The sequence below is a fragment of the Neomonachus schauinslandi genome, chromosome 1 (genome assembly GCF_002201575.2).
Source record: "Neomonachus schauinslandi chromosome 1, ASM220157v2, whole genome shotgun sequence".
Classification (NCBI taxonomy): domain Eukaryota; kingdom Metazoa; phylum Chordata; class Mammalia; order Carnivora; family Phocidae; genus Neomonachus; species Neomonachus schauinslandi.
In genome coordinates this window covers 70,035,655-70,062,718 of record NC_058403.1, presented here as the reverse complement: position 1 = coordinate 70,062,718, position 27,064 = coordinate 70,035,655, and the positions used below count along the sequence as shown (strand labels likewise).

Genomic DNA, 27,064 nt, shown 5'->3' with positions numbered 1-27,064 from the left:
CATTCCTCTTTCCTTTCCGTCAGAACAAGGACTGTGCCTGGTGTTCAGTTTATTGCATGAATAAACTCCGGGCCCAGTTATCGTTCTCTGAACTCTTCCATGAGAGGGCCATGCTTGCCTGCACAAACTGCAGGCGTGAACCCAGGGCACTCAGGCCCACCCTGGCTGCAGTGGCCACGACAGGAGGTGAGAATTCTTTTTTTTTTTTTTTTTAAGATTTATTTATTTTTGGACAGAGGGAGAGACAGCGAGAGAGGGAACACAAGCAGGGGGAGTGGGAGAGGGAGAAGCAGGCTTCCCGCCGAGCAGGGAGCCCGACACGGGGCTTGAGCCCAGGACCCTGGGATCATGACCTGAGCTGAAGGCAGACGCTCAACGACTGAGCCACCCAGGCGCCCCAGGAGTTGAGAACTCTTATCTCAGACCCCCGGCTCGGAAACTCCTGTCCTTGGTGAACCCCCACCCCCACCCCCCCAGGGCACAGACCCTCACACCCACAGGACAAGCTCTTGGAGTTGTCTTTGCCATCAGGGAGCTCTGAACTGCTACCCTCTCTAGTCAGCTCCATGTTGTCACCCCGGGGGGAGGATGCTGTAAAGTAATCTGGGTGAAATTCCCGAAAAACGTTAAAGAAAGAGAAAACACAAGCCGAGTTTGATTTAAAAAATATTTAAGAGACATGTGTTTTATTGTCACAGAACATCGCTTAATAAATATTTTACCAGGATGATGAGGGTGAATCACAATGATGGAGGAAGGGCTTGGGGACAACGAGGGATGGAAACATTTGAAACTTTTAACTTAAACCTCAATTCACCAGCTTTGTCCTCCGCATCAGATCTGGAGATCTGGCGGAGAACGTGTTCTTGCATGCACAGGCCCAGCTTCTCACCTTGGCACGTAGCCAGGTCAGTATATGGAAGACCAGTGGCAGCGACTCTTGATGACCTGAAGCAGAGGCTTCCGGAAAGTGAGGAAGATGACGGTGCAGGCCACCAGCAGGGTGAGGCAGCTGGGAAGGATGAGCACGAGGTACAGCAGGCCCATGTCCACCCGCTCCCATTTGCAGTCCCGAGGCGTGCCTCCGGGCAGCTCCAGCAGGCGAATGACCTTGGAGGAGAGGTTGCAAGTGAGCATGTGCAGGTCGGCAATGGTGTGCAGGCGCTGCAGGGACCCCCAGCCCTCCACCCCGCAGCAGTCGTAAGGATTCTGACTGAGGTAGATGGTCCGCAGACTTCTGCTGAGCTGCTCGGACAGCGCGCTCTGGGGAAGGGCTGTGAGAGAGTTTCTGCGGAGATCCAGGGTCTGCAGGGCCAGGCTGCCCCTGAACCGTGGGAAACTGCTCAAAGAATTCCCCGACAGATCCAAGTCCCTCAGGTTCCCAAACCCAGAGAAGTCCAGCTCCATGAAGCCGGACCTGAGGCCCACGTTCCTGAGAGACAGGACCTGTAACGTGCGGGCAATATCCCGGAGAGGGGCGACAGTGCCGTTCAGCACGCCCCAGTTGCCGGACAGGTCTAAGTGGGTGAGGGCGGTCCCCCGGAACGCACAGTCGTGTAAGGCCCGCAGCCCGCAGCCCTCCAGAGACAGGCTCCTCAAGGATGCCACGTTCCGGAAGTCCACACAGCGTGGGGGGCCCGGGCGGGCCAAGGCAGCTGGCTGGGGGCACAGGGAGATCTCGTTGTGGCTCATGTCAACTGTAGTGATGTTACCGGCGTCAGCGAAAAGGCCAGCGGGGACGCCCCTGAGCTGGTTGGAGCTCAGGTTGAGTGAGCGGAGGCTCCTCAGGCAGCCGGGGAGGCCCGGGGCCAGGTGCAGCTCCGACAGCTGGTTGTGGCTCAGGTCCAGCTCCGTGAGCGCCCCGGGGGGCTCGTGCTCTCGGATGTGAAGCGTCATCAGGCAATTCTGCTTGAGGTTCAGGTGGGAGAGGGAAGGCATGTTCCTCAGGAAGCCGGCGGGCAGGTACTGGAACTGGTTCTGGCTCATATCCAGGAAGCGCAGATCGGCGAGCTCGCTGGAAGCAAACTCTTCCCAGAGGTTGACGGTGGTGATGTTGGTCACGTTGCCATCCACCAGGAGGAACTGGGCCACCATCTCCCGAGGCGAAGAGGCGTTGTACAGGTCCCTGTAGAAGCCCATGTTGTTGTCCTGCAGCAGGAGGGTGTGCAGCTTGCCGCACTGGGGCAGGAGCGGGAAGAAGAGCAGCTGGTTGTGAGAGAGGTCCAGCGTCTCCAGCTCGAAGGCAGCCTCGGCGCCTGACGCCAGGAACCATTCCAGGGCGTTGTAGCTGACGTTGAGGAACCGCAGCTGGCGGAGGCTGAAGTCCACGATGCAAGGGAGGTTGTTATAGGCCAGGTTGAGGCGTCTCAGCTCGGTCAAGCCGTCGAAAGCGCCACCCTCAATCTCAAAGATGTAGTTTCTCTGCAGATCCAGCTCCCTGAGGCGCCCCAGGCCCTCGAAGACGGAGTCGTCGAGCCTCATGATGGTGTTCCTCGCCAGGGACACGGACTCCAGTGAAGACAGGTTCCGGAGCATGAGGGCCGCCATGTCTTCTGTCAGGGAGTTCCCCGACAGGTCCAGCCTGCGCAGAGCCTGCAGGAGGCGGAAGGCAGCCGCCGTGTCCCTGTAGCTCTCGGAGAGGGAGTTGTCGGGCAGCGCCAGGCTGCGCAGACGGGCCTGGCCCCGGAAGGCGCCGCGGCCGATGCGCCCCAGCTGGCAGCTGTGCAGGCTGAGGCTCTCCAGGCGAGGGTAGGGCTGCAGGGAATGGTTCCACAGGGCCTTCAGCGGGTTGGCGTCCAGGATGAGCCTCTGCAAGTAGGGCGGGAGATGGCTGGGCACCGACGCCAGGTTCTGCCCTCGGCAGTCGGCTACTCCCTCAACCTAGGTCCAGAAACACACCGGTCAGCAGGGAGGGGGCTTCCAAGGCGGCCGCTTATGTGCAGAAACCCGGCCCGGTCACCGGACGATTCCTGCAAGTGCGGGGAGTGGCTCTAGAGATTTTTTTTTTTTTTTTTAAGAAAAAGAAGGATAGGAAAATGTAGAACAGAAGGAAGCTTCTCTTTGTTCTTTACCGTCACGTGGAAACAGTCACCGGGAGCTGAGTCCCAGGCCTCCCCCACAACACACTGCGTGTCAGAGGACATCTGAGCTCCTGTCCGCTGGCTTCTGAGCAGTGACAACTGTGCTCGCAGTTTGGTTTCAGCGGTGAGAGGGACTGAGGACCAAGGCTGTACCCGGGTCTGAAGCCCACCTCTGCCATTTATTTCCCATGTGACCGTGGGCAGATAACTTAGCCTAAGTCTGGTCCTTCCTCTGAAAAATGGAGACGAAGATAGAGAGTGCCCACCTCGGGGGACTGCAGTGGGGTTAGACGGGAGGCCGCCCAGCACCTGACACGGTGAGCACCACTCACGCAAACGGCCACTGTCGCATCCTTATCGCTATTCCCGGAACGCCTGTGCGTCCAACGGGGTCAACGCCAGACAACCGAGATGCTGTGGCATCTTCAATTCACCTGAACTAATTTTGCCTGGGATGCTCCTCTACATTCTGGATTGATCAGTATTACAGCTTAAAAGGACTTTAGAGCTCATCACCACTCTGAATGGTACAGAGAAGTGGGGTCTGGACAGAAGTGAAGAGCCAATGGCATTGCAGGGACAGGAGCCCAGAGCTCCTAATGCCCAGTTCAGTGCCCTCCCCGGGTGCTGTTCCACCATGACGGTGCAGCATAAGGAGGTAGGATGGATGGGAGGACCCTGTTCTTATTGCAGAAATCACACAAGCCTCAGGATGCTTTAGCGCAGCCCAGTGTTTTACAAGACTGGCAAAAAAAAATCAGTCACCAGGATGTCAGGTGTCCAGGAAAAAAAGTTTTAAGGGATAAGATAGAAGAATAATGGCCTTCCTTTTCAAGGATTGGTCAGTAGGATAAGGCCAGTGATTATGGAAAAAAAAATTTTTTTTAATGAGACCACACTCTGCAAACTGTCCAGTAATCTACTTTTACCACCCTCGATAATGTGTACAGACATATCGCTGTGGCAAGAAAAATAAATCTGACCACATTCTGTTAAGCAACTGTATATTAGTTCATTGCATGAATAGCACAGTGCTAAAGAGCAAGAGTTCTAGGGTCAGTCCATTTTGGTTCTGCTTTTCAACAAATGGGTGACTTTGGGCTGTCACCTAACCGGTCGGGACCTTCATTATTCCCCCTGTAAAATGGAAATTATAATTTTCTCATACGGTTTTTTTTTTTTCTCGAGAACTCAATGTGATTGTTTATGTAAAACAAAACAGAACCTGGGACGTCAGTGCTTGATAAATGTTAGCTATGATGATTAGCATGATTTGATTAATTAATCTATTGCTGAGCATTGGAGTTGTTTCTAATTTCCAGATGAACATCAGAATGACTTTGTCAAGTTCTTTTCACTCTTCCCCTCCCCTCGAAAGTCTTTGGAATTTTGATTGGAATTGCATAACAATTACGGGTTAACTGGGGGGATAACTGAGTCTTTACAAAACTCCGTCTCCCCATGCAGAAATAATGTATTTCCTTATTTGAATAAGTGTTGGTCTCCCCTTAACAGGGACTCTCTGGAGAATGTTGTGGTTAGGGGCTTTCTTCAAGCTGTGGGACCCTGTTTCAGCACAGCAGCTGCAGCTCTGGGGTCCCACCTCTGCAATTCCCTGCAGCCCCACTGAAGGGCTACAAAAGGACCACGTGGCTGTTAGAGCCAAGGAAACCTCATCATGTCCACTTTATGATAACACGTGGCTTAGGCAAGGAGGGGCACTGCAGATAGCTGGACTCGCAAACTCTCAGGCTTTAAAGAGCCACAGGGAATCCACTCTTTGAGCTCCCTAGCAGCCCACCCCTGCTCCTGCCCACCAGGCTGGAGAGGGTCAGGCAAGTGTCTAGCCTGAACCCTGAAAGGCTATCAAAGAACTCACACTTTCTTCCTTCCTCCTTCTATGCCTGATTCCCTCCTGAATTAGCTACTGTGAAGTTAATCTTCGATTGTCTCTGTAAGGGGATAATGGAAGCCTGAAGTTGTAGCAGAGACTAACAACAGTAATACTAGATAAAACATAGAGCTCTTACTACACACAAGGCACTGTTCTGAGAGCTTTAAATACACTAACTCATTTAATCATCGTAACAATGCAGTGTTATGGTATTATTGGCTGGTACCACTATTCGGTATCTTACAGAGGAGGAAACTGAGACACAGAGTGCCCCTTCTCCCACCAATGTCACCAGCCAGTAAGGGGGGGTGTTAAACCTGCTCTGGCTCATAACCCCCACTCCCTACTGGAGTATATTACAGCATAGTGGTTAGAGGTTACTAAAAGTGGTTAAGAACCATGACCAGCTGGGTTTTTGAGATTTATCAGCGATGAATGTAGGTATTACCCCAACATTCAGTTTGTCTTCCCAGTGCCTACCATATAATAGGACTCAAGGAATGTTTATTAAATGTATGTTTCCTAAGCAGACTTTTGATCTCATAGACTTATAGGCAAGGGAGAAAATTTCCAGAAATGTGCTCAGTTGTTATGAGCCAAGTCTGTTTCCACATACAGGCTGAAAGCCCCGGGGAGGGCAAACTGCAAAAGCTCAGCTCTCCACTCCCTGGACCTTCTTCAGCCTGAACGTGATCTAGGATGTCACTCTGCAGCACAGTTGTTGAGCACTTGCTATTGGCTCATACACAAGCTCTGAGTCAGGGCTTCTCCAACTGTACTACGCCCTACTCAGGGATTCTGATACCATGAGTGGAGCTCGATCATCCAGATTTTTAACAAGGTCTTCTTGTTCTGGGTGACTGACCTCAGGGGCCTCCTGTCTTCAGCAGGTATGAAAAAGATGGGGCAGGCACTGCCCGGCCTTCCCCAGGCATCGTCCTAACCTTTGGTTAAGGAGCAGCTTGCACACGGCAGCACGTAGGCAGCTGCAAGGTGATCCAGACTCCTTCATTCCCTGCCCTCTTTGATGGACAATCCACCAGATTTCCCAATGGACCGATCCTTGTCAGGACAGAAGCAACCGACAGCTCAGAGTTCCCTGGAAAACTCACCAACAGGCAGCCCCCTTGGGAAGCTGTGGCCATTCCATTTCGATTTCTCCATCCCAGTGTCAAGAACTGAAAACCCAGGCAGAGCCAGAGGGGCAGTAACTCCATCTCAAGTGCAGCACTGTGGACAGAGGGCAGAGAAAAAGTGGGTCAGAGAAGGACATCCCCAAGGGCTGCTCTGCACTCTTAGTAGAAGGAGCCGGTTCCCCGCTATGTCTGGTCTTGGAGGCCCACAGCTAGAAGAAGGTGGAAACCCACAGATTCTTCAAATACCTCAGGTTAGCCAACACTTTCAACCTTTCCCTGCAACTGGAGGATAGAACTTATTTTTGTTTTGCTTCTACCATTTGATGGACAGGTGGCCGAACACTGAAACTTTGAAGAGCCCACCAGCAGAAGAGAGCCAAAGGACTTGAGGAAGCAGGTCTCAGGTCACCTGGAGTTTGCCATGTTTTGTCGTTCTGTTGAAGTTTTCCTCCCAAAGCTCAAATCTGCCTGATGCCTCGCCTGAGCTCGATAAATATTTGCTGCACAAATGAATGAATGAAAGAATGGTGAACTGGGATTGAAATATTAATTGTAGCTTCTGGTCCCATAGAGTTACTAATTACTGTGTTGACACGAGGCTTTTAGGAGGGTAGATCTCATTGGTAAACTCATTTGAATATAGCCCTTTGAAAAAAAGGACTTTGATGTTTTGCCTGGATAAGAGAAAAAAACTGAGGGGCAAATGAAAAGTCATCTTCAGATATAATAAGGATTATTGATGAAGTGTGGTCGCCAGCCCTCTTATCTGGCCAGTGAACACAGAACAGGAACCATGAGAAGGCTTAACATTATACATATACCAACAGAATTTTAGAACTAAGAGAAACCATAATGGAAATCTGGTATATCCTCTGCCATCACAGTTTTACAGGAGAACATTCAAAGGCCCAGAGATAATAAGGGCTTATTCCAGGCTCCAGATCAACTTAGGAATAGGGCTGAGAGCAGCCCCCAGGCTCCCCTCCCTGAGCTCCAGGATGAGTAAGCAGCATAATTTCTCTCCCTGAAGGTGCTGTTGAACTGACTGCCCTCTTGTTGGGAGGGCTGATAGCCCACTGGCATTGTTCCTCACAATCAGAGGCAAGTGCCTGGCACCAGCATTTCATCTGCACCATCCTCTCCTTGACATGCCCCCGGGAGGGACCACAGGGCCTGCTCCAGAATATGAACCTCCTCACCTATTCCAGAAGACCCACAGACCTTTCTACCTCACACATCCAGGCCACCTTGGGCCCCTTCCTCTTTCTCTTTCTTTGAATGAGTTTACACATCTCTGAGGCTAACTTTAACTTCCTGGTCAGATCTGAATACTCACCAGTGAAAACAGACTAGCAGAAAAGCAAAGTGAAACCAGGTAAATTAACTTTAGCATTCACTTCAGGTCAGGTCAGCTCTCCTTACCACAGAGGGAACCTCTCACTCAGAATTCATCAGTCTTTGCTGGACACTGGGAATCCCCGTCCTAGCCCTCCTTCTGCTTCTGCACCTGTACGGAACTACTACCTCATGGCATGTACAGGGCACAGATGGCAAAAGCAGAGCCATATGGGCTTTGTCCTTAGGATCCTCACACACACACACACACACACACACACACACACACACAGGATACAACCTTGGGATCACTGCCCACCTTGAGATAAGGTTGCCAGACTTGGCGAATTACAGGATGCCATTTGAATGTAAGATAAACAACAAATAACTTTTGAATGTAAATATGTCCCTTGCAATATTTGCGTCATACTTATACTAAAGAAATTCATTGTTTATCTGACATTCAAGTTTCACTGGGCGTCCTATATTTTATCGAAGACAAACAGGGAAATGGCAACCATGGACTTGCCCCCCCCTTCCTCCCTCACCCCCTCTGTCAGGCTTGGGATGGTACATGCTGCTGTGACAATGACCCTTCCAGAAAAGCCATTTCAATTTATACCAAATCTAGATGTGTACAGGGCAAGACTACAATTTCTTCAGGGAGAATGTGACTCTTTAGACTGGAATGCTAGATGGGCCTGATGTCATGCCCAGAGTATAATTTTAACTTCTGGGTCGACGAGAAAATTTTTGCAAATTTAAAATATATTTACTCCTTCCTCCTAAACCCAGCCAACCAGGAAAAAAAAATTATTGCCATTCCCTCTGGGCAACTCCTCTCATGAGGCAGCACGGGAAAATTATGGGATTTAGAACCAGACAGACCAGGGTTTGAATTCTGGCTCCAGTATTTGTTCTTCGTCCTTGAGCAATTCATATAAAGCCTCTAAGACTCAGATAATCCCTCTATAAAATGGGGATAATAATAACTCTTCAGAGTTTTTATGAGATCAAGCAATATATGTGAAAATGCTTCATTAACTATGAGGATAGTTAATAACATAATTATTATTTATGAGTTTCAAACACTATTGACCTGGTTGAGTGGTTGTTATGGGTAATCTCCAAGAAAGAGAAGCAAAAAGAAAATAATTATCATGGAGGGCAATCAAGGCAGTATGACATTAATAATTTAAATGAGGTAACCTGGAACCTCCCCTCACTATAATTAACAGGGCCTGGATCCATGGTTCCCATTTCATGGACTGTGAACCACTTGCAGGAGCCACAGAGGAACTGCGAATCAACCCAAATAGGGTTTGAATAAGTATCACGTCTCCTCCGGGTCTGGGTGACCACTGGGAAAGTCCCCTCTATAAGAGCTGAGGTCCTGACACGAGAAGCAGATGGCATCAACAGACTCCGTTTGCATCTTCTTAAGCCAGATAACAAAATTGAAGAGTTCCTTCTAAGTGTGGAGGCAAAAAATGGTAAGTCCTCTTCTCTTTTAATCAGAGTCTACAGTTCTATATTCTTTTATTCAGTTAACAATTTCTATAAGGTCTCTCTATAGTTTATCCAGTCATGGCTTTCATGATCATGGCTAATGCCAGAGATTGTGAGCTTCTAATTAATAAAAAGCTTTGAAAGACAAGACACTAGTGACCCAGGTGCGAGCAGGACATAAGTCCTGTATCATGTCGTAACACATCTCACCTGGAGATATGAAGACTCTAAAGCCTACCTTCTGTTACAATGAAGTCCTCTTAGTATTGCATTTATATTTCTTCTTCATCTTCTAACTATTCTGTTTGTGTTCAATCATCACAAAATGTCCTTGCTGGTTCTTCTCTAAGAAGTCCTTGAAATATTAGAACCTCCAGTTCTTCATGGCATCCCTGTGCAATCATTTGTCTTGAGATTCTAATTGGCTATCATGGAAACCTGGGATTCAACCATATCAATCCCAGTTTTCCTTTTTTAAAAACTAACTTATTTATTTTAAGTAATGTTTTTTTAAAGCAATTTTTTTTAAGATTTTATTTATTTGCGAGAGAGAGAATGAGAGACAGAGAGCATGAGAGGGAGGAGGGTCAGAGGGAGAAGCAGACTCCCTGCTGAGCAGGGAGCCCGATGCGGGACTCGATCCCGGGACTCCAGGATCATGACCTGAGCCGAAGGCAGTCGCTTAACCAACTGAGCCACCCAGGCGCCCATTTTAAGTAATCTTTATGCCCAGCGTGGGGCTCGAACTTTTGACCCCAAGATCAAGAGTCGCATGTTCGACCAACAGAGCCAGCCAGGCACCCCTATACACTGTTCCTTTTTAGGCAGAAATACGATATAGCTTTTTGTCTGGTTTTTCTCTGTGCATACCTAGTTATAATAAATAAGTGGTGAAAACAGATTCATTTCATAAAAGCAACATGAATCAAGACTGTATTCTAGAACAAGAGAACACTAACAGTGAGGAAGGAGAATGCATATCAGCTGTAAAAATTCCTCTTTGTTTTAGAAAGTATGCTTGCTGCTTTTTCTGTTTCCACAAAATAGTACGGAGAACCTCCAGCTTCATTGAGCCAAGTAAGGTGAAAGAAGACCAAGTGGATGGTCCTGCGGGCTGAAAGGGTTGGGAACATTTACTCCTTTTGGACAGGGTGTCCCGATCCTGGGGAGCACTTTCCATCCCCATCCCCATGCCCACCTCAGTTCTGGGCTTAGGACCGCTTGAATGGAAGATGGCAACATGCAGGCCAAGGAATGGCCTCAGTGAGGGGTTGTGCGGGTGTTGCTTGCTTTTGCAATGGACGGGGAAGAGAAGGTGAGTGAAATCTTTCGACTGGTCTCTCCTTCTTGAAGTCCTGACATTTCCATGTCCCTGTCATCACAAAAATCAAAATCGTTCAGGTGTGCAGCAGCATCCCTAGTTTTGTTAGATCATCTAACACTTAAACATATATGTATACTACTTTTTTTCCCAAATGCATGTAGATTTTCCTGTATTAATAAAATAAAACTTCTTTTTTTAAGGGTGATTAATTCTAAATAGTTTTCTGTCATGATGTAATGTCTTAATCAGCGGGTAGTAAAACACAACCACATGTAAAGGCCAATCTAGGGGTATTTTTTATACATTAAAAGATCTCATACTGAAAGTTTGGGAATACTAAGGAATAACTCTGACTTGAGTTTTGGTTTTGTTGTGTGGGAGGGCTTTGATTCATTTTCAGGAAGGGATGCTGGATTTCTAATATCCAGGGGCACCCTGAATATCACCTCACTCCCACACTCTCACCTCCCCAGCCCGTCTCACCACTGCTACTACAGAGCGGGGACTGCACCCTCTTTGCTAAAGGTGCTATCAGTAAGTATTAAGAGTGTTATACATACATTAGCATGTAATTGAGAATTTTCTCCTCAAAATAATCAGAGAAGCTGAAAAGCTTTAAACAAAGGGGTCTTTGGAGAAAGATGGTAGCTCAGAGGTACTGGTGTCAGAAACAAATATTTATAGGGGCGCCTGGGTGGCTAGCGGCTGCCTTCCGCTCAGGTCATGATCCCAGGGTCCTGGGATAGAGCCCCGCATTGGGCTCCCTGTTCAGCGGGAGCTTGCTTCTCCCTCTGCCTGCCGCTCCCCCTACTTGTGCTTTCTCTCTCCCTCTCTCTCTGACGAATAATTAATTAATTAATTAAAATTGTAAAAAAAAATATTTATGGACTGGTGTGAGGGAAGAAATCTCTAGAAGCAGAGAATGCGTAAGTGCAGGGTGTGAATGTGTGAGGTTGACACCCGTGAACACGAAAGGCACAGGTGCTAGCTAGAGGTCTCCACAGAAAGGGAATCTGCCTTTGTTTAAAAATAAAAGAGCAAATCCCACCTGGGATCCTGGGAGAAAGGCAAGGGCAGCTGGTCACACACCACAGAGAACAGATAATAAAGGACAGAAACCCCAGTCTGTGACCATTTCAAATAATTCCTACTACCAAGAAGTATTTGAAAGCCTCGGGCAAACAGCTTTGATCTCTTTGATCCGTAGCAAAAAAATTAGAATGACTTTAGCCCTCACCAAATGTTCAAACTTAGCATCTCCTGTGGTGAGACCACCTGACACTCTGAGCTTCCAGGTGGGGCGCCTTGGGAAACACAGAGCAGTACCCTTGCCAAGAATGTTTGCCCTGGACCCAGTCATGAGGAAACAATCAGACAGATCCAGGCTGTATATTGTCCTACGAGACAACTGGCTTGGGCTCTTCAAAGAAGTCAAAGTTTTGAAACACAAAGAAAGGCAGTGGAGGGGAGAAGGGGAGGTCTGATTACAGGTGAAGAAGAAGCATAATAACCAAGTGCAATGCATGTACCTCAAGTAGATTTTGGAGTTTTAAAAATCTCAGAAAAATTTGAGACAACTGGGGTAAATTTACATGTGTACCAAATGATGTGTTTTTAGACAGTATTATGTACAAATGATATTATCAGATTATTGCTGATTTTCTTAGGTATGAAAATGATTTTTTTTGGCTATGTAGGAAAGTGCCTTTATTCTTGGGAAATGCATGCTAAAGTATCTAGGGGTGAAGTTTCACAATATCTACAATTTATGTAACCTACTTTTTTTTTCTTTAAGAGTTTATTTATTTATTTGACAGAGAGAGACACAGCGAGAGAGGGAACACAAGCAGGGGGAGTGGGAGAGGAAGAAGCAGGCTTCCCGCCGAGCAGGGAGCCCGATGTGCGGCTTGATCCCAGGACCCTGGGACCATGACCTGAGCCAAAGGCAGACGCCCAATGACTGAGCCACCCAGGCGCCCCTATGTAACCTACTTTCACATGGCCTAGGTGCGGGAGAGAGAGAAAATTAAAGCAAAATATTACCAAAAGATAAATTTAGCATGATACTTTCTTTTAACTTTTCTGTAAATTTTGAAATTTTTCAAAATAAAAATAAACAAGGAACATGAGATAAATGTTGGAGTTCCTAAAAGAAGAGGGGTAATAATGGTAATTTGTTGTCCCAGTATTTCTTGGAACATAACATTTTTCAAATATTCTCCTTAGAAGGATACTCAGTAAACATTTGTTAAAAATGCATATACACAGGGTGCCTGGGTGGCTCAGTTGTTAAGCGTCTGCCTTTGGCTCGGGTCATGATCCCAGGGTCCTGGGATCGAGCCCTGCATCAGGCTCCCTGCTTGGTGGGAAGCCTGCTTCTCCCTCTCCCACTCCCCCTGCTTGTGTTCCTGCTCTCGCTGTGTCTCTCTCTGTTAAATGGATAAATAAAATCTTTTTTAAAAATGCATTTTAACATAAACCTTAAAGATATCCTGAGAATTCTAGCATCTGACATTCAAACTAGAGCTTCCAGATAGCTTCTCTCCTATCTGAAAGGAGCACCAGAGTGTTAGATCATGTGTTCTGACTTGATGCACTAATATAACTTCCACTGTCCAGGTTGGTCAATAGCTCTGTCCACCACACCTGCAGTCCCTCTAAGAGGCAGCCCTCAGGGGAAACATATGACCTTCCCACCACCTCCACCTCTACCTCCATCAAGCTGACAGAATCTTGGGGGAGTACCTGGCCAGAGGAGGTCAATCCTTACATGCAGCCAGCACCCTCTGAATGATCCCAATGCAGAGACAAGGGAGAGAATTAGGTAATTTTTTTTTAAGTAGGCTCCATGCCCAGTGTTGAGCCCAACACGGGGCTTGAACTCATGACCCTGAGATCAAGACCTGAGCTAAAATCAAGAGTTGGACGCTTAACTGACTGAGCCAATCAGGTGCCCGAAATTAGGTAATGAGCAGTGGAAATTGGAGCTAAGAGGCACAGAGAGAAGGTAGAATTGAATTTTTGAGGGATCTTGCCATGAGGAAGCAGGAGCTATGAGTTAGATTACAAGACATATGAACAGAAAAGAATGAAAACAGTCAACAGAGGGCAGAGATCAGAGAAGGTAGAATAGGAAGAGTGACAAGATGGTGGGCCCTGCAGGCTGGGTGGCAAGAATGGGCTCTGAGGCTGCCTTTGGGGTTCCTGATGGTTCTCTGCAGGGTCAGATCCATTTCCAAGCTCCATGTTTTCTCATGATAGCATCTCCACCCCCGACCCCCCAAGGGCTGGCCCAACTATTGCATGTTGGCAACGAAAAGGAGCTAACTAAAATAAGACTTGCTCTTTAATAAGCTTAAACTCAGGGGTGCGGTGGTGGCTCAGTCGTTAAGCGTCTGCTTTCAGCTCAGGTCATGATCCCAGGGTCCTGGGATTGAGCCCCGCATCGGGCTACCTGCTCTGCCGGAAGCCTGCTTCTCCCTCTCCCACTCCCCCCGCTTGTGTTCCCTCTCTCGCTGTGTCTCTCTCTGTCAAATAAATAAATAAAATCTTTAAAAAAATAAGCTTAAACACAAAGGACAAAATTGACAACAAAGTGCATGCAAGGTTTATGAAAATTAGAGAAAGTGACTGAAATCTGAATCTAGCAATGTATTTTTCAAAGTGTAACCTACAGGCAAGAATGATCGAGGGATGGGAAAACAAAAGAGCAAAAATTTATTGGGAAACAAGATATTAATCTAGTCTTAAAGTACCTCTCTACAGATTACTTATAAAGGCAAAATAGCAGTTTTATGGTGGAGAAACTGGCAGACACCTCCTTAACTAAATGGTCAAGTTACTACTGGGCCTTACTGGGGTACTTAGCAAAATCTGAATACAAACCATGGATGAAATAACAGTATTATATAGGGGTGCTTGGGTGGCTTGGTCAAGTGTCTGACTCTTGATCTCAACTCAGGTTTTGATCTCAGGGTCATGAGTTCAAGCCCCGAATGTGGCTCCATGCCTGGCGTGGAGCCTACTTAAAAACAACCACCACAACAAAAAACAATATTATATCAATGTTAAACATCTAGATTTTGATCATTGTACTACATCTATGTAAGAGACTAGCCTTGTTCTTAGAAAATATATGAATTATTTGGAGGTAAAGGGGCATGTCTGCAACATTATTCTCATTTTTTTTTTAATTTGAGAGAGAGAGTGAGAGAGAGAGCACAAGAGGGGGTAGGGTCAGAGGGAGGAGCAGACTCCCTGCTGAGCTGGGAGCCCGATGCGGGATTCGATCCCCAGACTCCGGGATCATGACCCGAGCTGAAGGTAGTCGCTTAACCAACTGAGCCACCCAGGCGCCCTGCAACATTATTCTCAAATCATTCAGGAAAAAAATACCTGTGTGTGTGTGTGTGTGTGTGTGTATGTGTGTTTTAAGTAGGCTCCATACCCAGTGTGGGGCTTGAACTCATGACCCTGAGATTAGGGGTCGTGGGCTCTACTGACAGAGTCAGCCAGGCACCCCCATATATATATATTTTTAAATAAATAAATAGAGAAAGAGAGGAACCAAACATGACAAAATGGTGAATGGAGGTGAAGAATTTATGAGAATTCTTTGTTATTTTTGCAATTTTTCTGTAAGTTCAAATGGTCTCAAAATTAAAAGTTACAAAAAATTAACACTTTTTAGGGGTGCCTGGGTGGCTCAGTCGGTTAAGTGTTCAACTCTTGATTTTGGCTCAGGTCATGATCTCAGGGTTGTGAGATCGAGCCCCACATGGTGCTCTGTGCTGGATGTGGAGCCTGCTTAAGATTCTCACTGCCCTGCCCAACCCCCCCACTCCCTCCCTAAAAAAAAAAAAAAAAGTGTACTCTAAAACTAATTAGATTCTTGTAGCAGGAAAATTGACTTATTTTGGGTACTGACAAATCATCATGTTAGATAATTGTAGACATCATCTCTGTTTTATGAGAATCTGCACATAAAACTAACTTGATTTGCAAGATTTTTGCTTGGAGAAATTGTACTGACACCAAGCAAATGGTTCAGCAAGATATATTTATTGCTTAAAATGTAGTCTGGAAAAGGAAAGAAGGGAGAAAAAGGAAAGCAAGAATAACATTTTAGCTCAAACTTTAAATTCAAGATGAGGGGGGCCCAAGTCCTTCTGATCGAGGCCAGAAAGAAAGAAAGAAAGAAAGAAATATAGATTCAAGATAAAAACTATTCAACTTTTGAATAGTGAGTTTAGGATTACTTTGATAAGTAGCTATGAAATCTAAGAAAAATGTCTAAAAAAATTTAAAAACACTTTGTGCTCTCTTTTCCTACAAATAAGCTACAAGGTATACTTTAAAAATGGAGACATAGGGGCGCCTTGGTGGCTTAGATGGTTAAGCGTCTGCCTTCGGCTCAGGTCATGATCTCAGGGTCCTGGGATCGAGCCCCGCATTGGGCTCCCTGCTCGGCGGGAAGCCTGCTTCTCCCTCTCCCACTCCCCCTGCTTGTGTTCCCTCTCTCACTGTCTCTCTCTCTCTAATAGATAAATAAAATTTAAAAAAAATAAAAAATAAACATCTAGACATAATTCACATACCATATAATTCACCCTTTTAAGGTATACAATTCAGTGGTTTTTAGTATATTCACAAAGTTGTGCAGCCATCGCCACAGTCTAATTGCAGAACATCTGCATCACCCCAAAATGAGGCCCTATACCCACTAGTAGTCACTTCCCCCATCCCTTCGCAACCACTAATCTCCTTTCCATTTCTATGGATTTGCTTATTCTGGCCATGTTTTCAATTCTCTTGAGTATAGACCCTGGGAATGAAATTGCTGGGACATATCATCATTCTGTTTGATTTTGAAGAACTGCCAGACTGTTTTCCAATTTCCGCACCATTTTACATTCTCACCAGCAGTGTATGAGGGTTTCAATTTCTCCTCATCCTCATCAACACTGGTTATTTCCTGTCGTTTTTATTCCAGCCATCCTAGCAGGTGTGAAGTGCTATCTCTTTGTGATTTTGATTTGCATTTCCCCAATGTCTAACCAATGTTGAGCATTTACATGAGTTTATTGACTTATTTCTACATCTTCTTTGGATAAATGTCCAAAACGTGTACTAATTCCAAAGATATTTTAAATATGATTTTGGTATTATATGTGAAAGAAAATGAAGAATAGTTATAAAAGTAAAGAACCAGTTGTAGGGGCACCTGGGTGGCTCAGTCGGTTAAGTGTCTGCCTTTGGCTCGGGGTCCTGGGATCGAGCCCCGCACTGGCCTCCCTGCTCAGTGGGAAGCCTGCTTCTCCCTCTCCCTCTTCTCCTCCACCCCCCTGCTTGTGCTCTCTCTCGCTCGCTCACTCTCTCTCTCAAATAGATGAATAAAATCTTTAAAAAAAAAAAAGAACCAGTTGTAATCTTTGGTTGAATTAGTACATTCCTATATTTTGTAAAGGATCAATGTTCACACCGCAAAAACGTCTAAAAAGAACTTGAAGGGATGCCTGGGTGGCTCAGTCGATTGAGCGTTTTCCTTTGGCTCAGGTCGTGTTCCTGGGGTCCTGGGATCAAACTCAGCTTCAGTCTGGCTTCCCTGCTCAGTGGGGAGTCTGCTTCTCCCTCTCCCTCTGCCGCTCCTCCCTACTTGCACTCTCTCTCTCAAATAAATAAATTTTAAAAATTTAAAAATTTAAAAAAAATAAAGGGAACTTGCATACCGAGGATTGGGTTAACGGTATTTAGAATTTTGATGTGTGAATTCAGACCTCATAATTTGCTTCTCTGGCTTTCTCTCTTTTTTTTTTAAATTTTAAAAGATTTTATTTATTTATTTGAGAGAGAGAGAGAGCAAGCAGGTGGAGGGGCAGAGGGAGAAGCAGTCTCCCCACTAAGCAAGGAGCCCGATGCGGGACTCTATCCCAGGACTGGGATTATGACCTGAGCTGACAGCAGCTGCTTAACCAGCTGAGCTACCCAGGCGCCCTGGCTTTCTCTCTTACTAATGAACTTGTTAAAACATAGGCAACACAATGGCTTTTGAGGACCCTTTGCCTCCAGAACTCTCTTATACCCTGAAGATGGGAGAGAAAATTGGCACACTTTTTCTGAAGGACAATTTTACAAAATTTATCAAAGACATTGAAAATGTAGATTACTTTTATTTTTTAGATTTTATTTATTTGATAGAGAGAGAGAGCACACGAGCAGTGAAAGCGGCAGGCAGAGGGAGAAGCAGACTCTCTGCTGATCAGGAAGCCCGATATGGGGCTCGATCCCAGGACCCTGGGATCATGACCTGAGCTGAAGGCAGACGCTTAACGACTGAGCCTCCCAGGCGCCCCTGTAGATTATTTTTGATTCAATAATTCCACTCCTAGGGGTTTATCCAAAGGAATTATAATGTATGTAAAAATATTTTTACAGAGATATTCAGTGCAATATTAGTAATAATAATTTTTAAAAGTGGAAACCATCTACAAGTCCAACAAAGAAAGAATTGGCTACATATGTTATGCTACAACCATATGATGGGAATACTGTGCTGCAATTAAAAATTCTTCAGTGGCAATATATTTAGCGATATGGAAAGATGTTCATAATAAAATATTAAGAAAAAAGGAAGATGTAAAATAGAATGTATAGTATAATCCCAAGTTTGCTAAAGGAATATGCATTCACCTGCATGTGTATGGAAAATAGTTGAAAAGGCACACATCTGAATCTCAACAGTGGGGAGAATTGCACCTGATAATTTGCTTTTTCCTATCTGTATTTTTGCTTCTTTGTGTTTTCTAATTTTCCAATAATCAACTTCAATTACTATATTAAGACAAGTTTGGGGCACCTGCGTGTCTCAGTCCATTACATGTCTCAGGTCATGATCCTGGGGTCCTGGGATTGAGCCCCATGTCAGGCTCCCTGCTCAGCTTCTCCTTCTCCCTTTGCCCCTCTCCTTGCTTGTGCTCTCTCTCTCTCTCTCAAATAAATAAATAAAATTTAAAAAAAGACAAGTTTTAAAAGAATGGAATCAATCTATTATTAAAATATGTTATAATCAGAGCCTAATAAATATCACTAAAATAGAGAATTTCTTATAGGTACTTAGAATTGAAATTATTGTGAGTGTGCTTAAAACTATCATATTTGGAGTTAATGGAAGAAAAAAATATCATTGACTAATAACTAAAGTAAGTTGTTTTATAGACATTATTTTTCATTTTCAGGGTCCAGGGGATTTAGATTTAGATGCATGTTCTCAGTCCAGCTTCTGGGAAGGTGGTGGGAAGGGTGAAGGAACGGCGCAAGCTAAGGGGACAGATGGAACAGGTTCAAAGCCTGGCTTGACCTTGAGTACGTCATTCAACTTCTTGGCCTCGATCTCCTCCCCAGGAAAACAGGAATCATAATGCCTGTGTTGTAAGGCAAGTTTTCAAAGAGAGTTCAAAAAATAGTCTTTGTCATATTTACAGCGTCATCCTTGGCAGGTTATCGACTTGCCTGTGCTTAACCATACCCTGGGTGGGAGCTCACCCTTCCTATTTGCTTCTAGGACTTGGATCCTACTCTCAGCCTGCACAAATAAGCGAGGAGTTGTACCATTTGAATTTATTGGAATGCTCCTTGGACGTGTGGCCCTAAGTAGGTATGTGAGAAAGGACACATCTGTTGCACATGACTCTTCTGGCACATGCATGTTCACTCAAATTTAGTACCTGACCATTTTTTTCTGGAGAACTGTAGCATTTCTGAAGGGACTACCCCCCAGTATTTTGGAGGTGAGACCACTCAGGTCAGAGAGATGAGATGATATGGACAAAGTGCCACGGGGAAGGTGGGGCCATGGTTCCCAAGCACTGGTTTAAAATACAGATGTCTGGTTCCCACCCCAGCCTCGCACACCTGATCAGCCCGATGCCACCTGAGCTTGGGAGAAGAGGCTTCATCTGGGAATGGCCGAGGTTCTGCGCGCGCCTGGAGAGAGGCTGAATGCCACAGCAGATTTTCTTCTCTTGGGCTCTTCCTACGACAACTCCGGGCAGCCAGTGTGTGGTAAACACTACCCTGCCGGACTTTGTGTCCTCAGGGCTACAAAGGAGTCAGCCGGCTTCCCTACGTGGTCAGGGTCAGCTCTTTAGAATGAACGGAGGTCAGTTCACTCTGTCCTGTTCCACGGCCACAGGTTTAAAAACGCAAATGTGCTCCCAGTGGGGTGACAACACCTTGCTCTTACCGGGCTGGTGGTGGGAACGTGTTGTCACCTTTGTTTATGAGAGACCCACATAATCTCTGTGGACAGGCACCCAAGCAATGATGCATTAGTTTCAAACCTGTCATTTCCTTTCAGTATCACAAGTTGGCTCTCTCTCACACTCCAGAGTGGCCGTGGGTGACAATAAGGCCGTCAGTGCCTTGCTGATCTCACAGGGTCATGTCAAGACCGAATGAGAGAATGTGTGTGAAAAACGTTGTCAAGATAACGAAACGTGTGGACTTGATTAGTAAGACAGGGTAGTGTCAGAATTAAAGGGAAGGCAGATTTCCTCCGTGTACACAGGGAGCTGGCATTGAAATAAATAAGACAGGAGCGGCATTACCTTCTCCCATCCGTCTGAGCCGTGGAGTGTGGACCTGGGGACGTTCGGAGGAGGAAAGACCACCCAGAGTCTGTGGGAGACCATGGGCAGGAAAGGGGTTATAGGTGAGAACCAAGGCTTATGGCCCAGAGTGGAAATACATTACCGCCGCCCCTCCAACCTTGGTTCCCTTGAGAAAGAGCCCGACTGAGGAATGACACGATACAGATTCCGGAGGACTGCCCAGCTCAGTGGGGTAGGAATCAAGCTCCCAACTTGCTTCTCAGGCTCTCAGTTGCAACAGCTAATGTTTATTGAGTGCTCACCTTGGGATAAATGCTGTGCCAGGGGCTTTGCATATAACGATCCTCACAACATCCTAGCAGGTGAATGTCATCTCCATTTCATACATGGTAAATTGAGGCTCACAAAGGTGTAGGCTGCGGAGCCAGAGAATGTCAGAGCTGCAACTGAAACCTAGTCTGAATCCAGCAAAACTCAACCTCAATACCACAAGCGCCAGCCACCCCCGGATATTTGCTATCCATGACTAAATCATGTATTTTCACACACTGGTTCCTCTGTGGGAAATGCCCTTTTCTGGTCTTCTCCAGCTGCCAAACTCCTATTCATCCTACAAGGCCCAGTGCATGTGTCATCTTCTCATCACATCCTAAGAGTTCAGTTGAGCAATGATCCATATGATATAATATAATATAATATAATATAATATAGTATAGAAAGTTCTTACAGAATTTTTTTTATTATTTGATTTTTATGTTCATGAAAAGGAAAATGAGCAGTTACTAGGTATTGTTAGTAATTTAACTTTCCCTCCAATATTTTATTATGAACATTTTAAACATATAGCAAAGTTGAAAGAATTTGACAGGGATTGCTGGTATACCCACCACCTAGCTTCTACTCTGAACATTTCACTACACTTGCTTTTTTCACACAACCTCTACCTATCCCTCTATCCAGCCTTCAATCCATCTTAGTTTTTGATGCATTTAGAAATAGATTGCAGTCATCAGCATACTTCCCCCTAAATACTTTAGAATGCATATCAAGTGATGTAACTAAAAATAAAGTTACTCCTCGTTCAATCTTCTGGATCAGTTTAATTAATTTAATCTCAATTGAGATTGCAAAGGCTATTTGGGGAAAGTTTGTCTTGTTAAAAAAAAATAAGATTTGGGGCGCCTAGGTGGCTCAGTTGGTTAAGCGACTGCCTTCAGGTCAGGTCATGGTCCTGGAGTCCCGGGATCGAGTCCCACATCTGGCTCCCTGCTTAGCAGGGAGTCTGCTTCTTCCTCTGACCCTTCCCCCTCTTGTGCTCTCTCTCTCTCAAATAAATAAATAAAATCTTTTAAAAAAAATAAGATTTGATAATCACTGTCTTAGTGTCCTCAGCCAAAATTAGGAAGAAAGCAGCTGACATTGCAGTGTGAGTGACTGATACCCTCTTTAATGCACTGCTCTCTAATGGGTATTTAGATAGGTAATGGTGAAAAGTAATAAAGTTTTCATGGTGTAGTTTCAGGATGGCAGGGGAGATCATTTTGTCTTTTTCAAAATCCCTCAAATTGTACTGGCAAGGTAGGTATCTGTTCTAAGGTTGTTGTTTTTTTCTTCTTCTCTAAAACCTATTTGAATTCACAGAGGAATGGGAGCAATGTGATTTAAAAACAAAACCTTCCCCCCAAAATAACAATGGTTTTTAGAGAATTCTTGGATAAAGCCAAAACAAGTGGATTATAACTTACTGCTAGTGGATAATAATGGCAATAATAGCACTTGAGATTGCAAAGGTTTCTTACAGACCTTTGATCTCACTTAGCACTCTGCAACATTTCTACAGACTAGGCACTATTACCTCCCGTCTTTACTGGGGTAAAATACACATAGAATCTACCATTTTAATCCATTTTGAGTGTACAACTCAGTAGAATTAAACACATTCACATTGCCATGCAATCTCACCATTATCCTTCTCCAGAACTTTTGCAGCATCCCAAACCGAAACTCTGCCCACTAAATAGTAACTCTCCGTCCTCCCTCCCCTCAGTTCCTGGTAGCCACTGTTCTTTCTTTCTCTAAACATTCCCTTATTCTAGGTACCTCCTGTAAGTGGAATGGTGCCATATATGAGTTCTTCTGTGCCTGGCTTATTTCATTTAGCATAATGTTTCCAAGGTCCTTCCATGTGATAGCAGGTATCAGAACTTCATTCCTGTTTGTGGCTGAGTAACATTCCATTGTACGTATAGATCACATTTTATTTGTCCATTCACCCATCAGTGAACACTTGGGTTGTTTCCACCTTTTGGCTATTGTGGGTAATGCTGCTATGAACATTGGTGCGCAAACATCTAGGTTCAAATTCATTATCTCCATTTTACAGATAGGAAATTCAAGGCTCAGAAAGGGCAAAGGTAATTGTTCGGCAGAGCCAAAACCAGAGCTGAGTTCAGGCCCAGGTAGGAGGTGCTGGATATGCACCTGCCTGGGAGGAATACATGTTGAGTGAATGTTCAGCTGGGGCACAGGTTTGTACTTGTTGGTAAACAGACACCCCATGAGCCGGGCCCTCTCTTGGAACTGCCAGGACCCCACAATGATCCAACAACCAAGGAGGTAACACCTGCCCCGTCAGGGGCCCCACAACCCTGCCTCTAATGACAATGTCCATTCCGACTGAACAGTGCCTGCCTGTACCGTGCAGTGTTTGAATGTTCTGAATAGCACCCCTGAGTGTTCAAGGGGCCACGGGGCTTTTGTTGGGATGAGGTAACCTGTGAATGCCATGGAGTGTACCTGTGACAAAGATGAGGGCCTTTACAGTTCTGCAAAAGGAGCTAGAAAGCCTAGAAAAAATCTGGGCATTTAGAAGGAAATAAGAAGCCAGTATTACTAAATATAATGGAAACTTCAGTTTAGGGATTGGAGAAAGGGCTCGAGAACCTAAAACAAGAGAAAGGCCATGAGGAGAGTCCCATGAGGAGGTCTCAGGGTGTCAGTCTGGGCAGCGATAGGGAGACCATTAACGTGTCTGAAGCTGAAGGAGGTGACCCAGGGCCAAGCGTGGAATGACCTGAGCGGGAGAACCCAGCCTTGGCATCTGGTCGGGCCCCCAAGGAAACACTGGAAAGGCAGGAGAGACCCAAGGGACAATGGCTGGACCAGACGAGGAGTAACAAGGAGGACCAGGAGGAACCAGTATCCAGCCTGACATCTAAAAGGGAATGATATGAGGTTATTGGAGAACATGATGTGTACCCCAAGAGGAGCCCTGCTGGCACTGTGAGTACTGGGCTGCCTCAGACATTTTGGTCCTGCTTGACAAGAGTCAAGGTAAAAAGACAGAGCCCAAGTGCTAACTTCTGTGGAGAAATCTCCTCCCGGTTCTTTTCTTTCCAGGAGGCACAGCAGAGAGGCTCTTGCGAACATAGCTAGCACCTGACCACAGTGATGTTCTGGGTTGGGGCTGGACCTGGGGCATCCCTGTGTCCTCACAGGGCTTCGTGGTCACATTCAGCCCATCACAGGTACTAGCCCTGCTCCTCATGCCCACCCTGCTGCTGAGAACACGACAGCGTTCTACTTCCTCCTTTATTCCCTTTGTTCAGTCTGAAATCACTCATGCATTAAAGTGAGAAGACACATGTGGTTTGGTCTCAGCACCTGACTCCATTTACTCTGGAAATCAGTTGGTTTTTCCTACCCACAATCATTTCTCCTTCTGGTAACAACTCCTCAATTCCCCTTTGAGGAAACCACACCTTCCTTTTTCTTTCTTTATTTCTTTGTTTGATTTTTTATTTTTTTATTTTTTATTTATTTATTTTTTAAAGATTTTATTTATTTATTTGAGAGAGAGAGAATGAGAGACAGAGAGCATGAGAGGGAGGAGTGTCAGAGGGAGAAGCAGACTCCCTGCCGAGCAGGGAGCCCGATGCGGGATTCGATCCCGGGACTCCAGGATCATGACCTGAGCCGAAGGCAGTCGCTTAACCAACTGAGCCACCCAGGCGCCCCTCTTTGTTTGATTTTTTAAAAAAATTATTTGAGAGAGAGAGAGTGTGCAAGCGAGCAAGGGGGGTTGCAGAGGGAGAGGGAAAGAGAGTCCCAAGCAGGCTCTGTGCAGGGTGCAGAGGTCCATCTCACCACCCTGAGATCATGACCCAAGCCAAAACCAAGAGTCGGACGATTAAGCGACTGCCCCACTCTGGTGCCCTTGTTTTTTTTTTTTTTAAATTGTAAAATACACGTAACATAAAATTTACCGTCTTAACCATTTTTAAGTGTAAAGCTCAGTAGTGTTAAGTACATTTACATTGTCAGGCAACCAACCCCCTTCCTTTCTTAAGAAGTCCGTGTTTATTTGGGTTTGACCTCAATCCCTGGTTCCAAGGAGGGGCCTAAGCACCAGGCTGGGTCCATCAGAGCCCTCTATTTCCCTAACCACAGTGATTGGCTTATAATGGGTACATCACTGACAACAAGCCCATGAGACTCAACAGAAGGATTGTTGTTAGAACTATTGGGAAAGAGGCTTTCTGTTCCTGCTCATGCCAAACTGGTGGAAACTAAGCTTGAAGCTGCAGTTCTTTGAATTCATGGAGCAATGGGAGTATCTTTGCCACCAGCTTTAGGACCTGCCTAATAACAGAAAAAAGCAAAGCTGGCAATGTTTGAGCACCTGGATCCAGCCATGCCTGAAGCTATTCCACATAGACTTTTTGGTTATTTAAAATAATAAATCTTTTTTTTTTTTCTCTGAGGCCAGGCTGAGTTGGGTTTTTGTCATTTGCAATTAAAAGACCCCTGAACTCATGTTTACAGTTGCTTGTGAAGCTTGATAAGATCCAAGTACCAGTGTCCTTTATCCCTCTCCTCACCTCTGTGAGCATTCAGAGATCATCACCTAACTTAGCCCAGAAGCCCCCACACAATGAACACATAACATTTGTTCAATGATGTTGAGAAGAATACTTTGAGGGGTGGGAAATGAGTATAATAAAGAAGTTCTATCAAGGGCAAAAATATTTGTCACTAATATGCAGACACGTCCTAAGCATCATTGAGCATACAGCATGTCCTGAGAAAGATAATGTTTTTCAGTCATGGTTGAAAGCCCACTGTCCTCTGACTTATGTGGTTATAATGCGGGTCTGAAGATAGTGGGAGGCACATCTAGTTGTCCATCCAAGAGTCTAGTTTACACTTTGTGGTGTGGATGCACACTGCAGCCAGAACAAAAATTATAATTGGTACTGGCCTCACCCTTCTGTGATGAAGAAAGAAGTCAGGGACAGAGAGAGGTCAATGCATTCCTAACACAGGCCCCAGGCCAAAGCCACCAGGCCCTGCTCTCTGGGAGGTTCCTGCTCTTGGATGATAGGCGTAAGCACTATGTGGGATCAGGTTTATATGGGTTTTCATGAAGTTCCTATGAGGGGACCCACTAGATGAAAGCACCTTCTTTGTGAAACTGGCTGTTTTGTTTTGTTTTGTTTTTTTAACCTAAAGGCAAGAATCAAGGTTTTGTTTTGTTCTATTTTTTTTTTTTTTTTTTTTGCCCATGATTCCCTAAATCACCTCTAGGAACTCTCAGACATACATGTACACACCTATGGTTGTGTGAGGAAAAGAAGTAAGTCTCAGGGCTATGAGACCAGCAAACCATCAGCATCCACAGAAGCAGTCTGAGCAGTGCAGCCGGTAGGAGAAGGTAGGAGAAGGGGGCACACACGGTCTCGCAAGGCCGGCTCCATGGAGTGAATGTTTCTACCATCCAGACTCCTACAGGCTGCACCCATCAGCAAAGAAACCTCCAGTGGGGTCCCCTCCGTTCCCCTGGAAGTGCACCACTTAGGACTAGTCCTATCAGGGGCTCCATTCTTAGGATCCTGCTCAGCCTCCTATAGTCCCAGACACTTTTGGACACGTGGCCACCTTCTCTCTGGAGCAACGTGAGCTAGCAGCCCGTTCTGAGGGCCATACAGAAGAGCCTGGTCAGTGGCTCCTTACTTATGTCAGTTCCTGAGTGCATGGGGATACAGCCGAACCCTCTATAATCTGCCCCACATGGAGAGGCCACCAGGGCTGGGAAGAGCACTGGACAAGGGGTGGGTCAGAGGCCTGAGGTTTAGTTTCGCTCTGATACTTACTAGCTGAGAGTCGAAGTAACAGAACCCTACAGAATTTCCCAAGGACAAACATTTTGGGGAAGGGGCTTTGCCTGTCTTGTTCAAGTTCTATCCCCAACACCTTGAGCACACCTACACACGTTAAGACGGCCATAAATATGTGTTGCTGTTAATGAGTCTCGGTGCCTTCATCTATGAAATGGTGATTCTCAAACCACGTTGTGGGGGAGGAAGGGAGATCCAAGCACTCAGCACGCTGAGTGTTCACAGAATAGCCTCATTACCTCCAGTCACCCAGCCCAGGGAGGGAGCATTATCGTGCCCATTTCACAGATGAAGAAACTGAGGCTCAGAAATTCTCCCCAGAGAGCCAGGACTCAAAGCCTCAAAAGAGGAATCTGAAGCCTCCACTGTTTTCACTACACCACACCACCTTTTTCAGCTCTAAGTGCTCCCAGAGGGAGGTTTTTCCACTTACCCGGCGCTGTGGCCCCCAAACTGAGCACCAAAGTGGTGGCGTTTGGAGGCAGCAAGCCACAACTTCCCCGTCAGGCCCGGGCCGTGGGGCACCGACACCGACCTCCTACACCCAGCGGCGCCCGAGCGCGCCCACCCCGGCAGGGCCGCCCCGCAGGAAATACTCACGGCTCCCGCAGGCCCAGGCGGCTCCGCGGGGCGCATCCTCTCCCGGGGCTCCGGCCTCCTCGAGAGCAGCCGAACGCGGGGCTGGGCTGCCTCTTCTCCCTGGGGCATCAGATTATTTTAGCACTTGCGGAAGGAACGGACGGAAACTGAAGTCACATGGAGAGCGAGCCGCTCAGCGACTCAGCACTCAGCAGAGAGCAGGCATCTTACAGGGAACTGCTGCGCGCGGGCGGTGGCAGGGGGATGGGAGGGGGCGGCCGGCGGGGCGCAGTGCCCCCCGCCTACCTACGGGTGAGCCAGGAGGCCAGTGACTTGCAGGGTCTCCCAGCAGTCCTAACCGAGGCTCCCCAGGCTTTCTTGCTTTAGAGTTTTGTGTTTTGTTTTGTTTTAAGTTTTATTTTA

At 46.2% G+C, this 27,064-nt stretch overlaps 1 protein-coding gene across 1 annotated transcript; it reads right to left on the bottom strand.

Annotated features, from left to right (window-relative positions):
- Positions 1-676: 676 nt before the first annotated feature.
- NRROS (negative regulator of reactive oxygen species) lies at positions 677-26,765 on the bottom strand. The gene is made up of 3 exons (XM_021692525.1): positions 26,663-26,765; positions 6,087-6,204; positions 677-2,880 (listed from the first exon to the last, which is right to left on the bottom strand). The coding sequence occupies exons 2-3, from the start codon at positions 6,189-6,191 to the stop codon at positions 910-912; spliced, it is 2,076 nt and encodes a 691-aa protein (XP_021548200.1). The 5' UTR covers positions 6,192-6,204; positions 26,663-26,765; the 3' UTR covers positions 677-909.
- Positions 26,766-27,064: the final 299 nt, after the last annotated feature.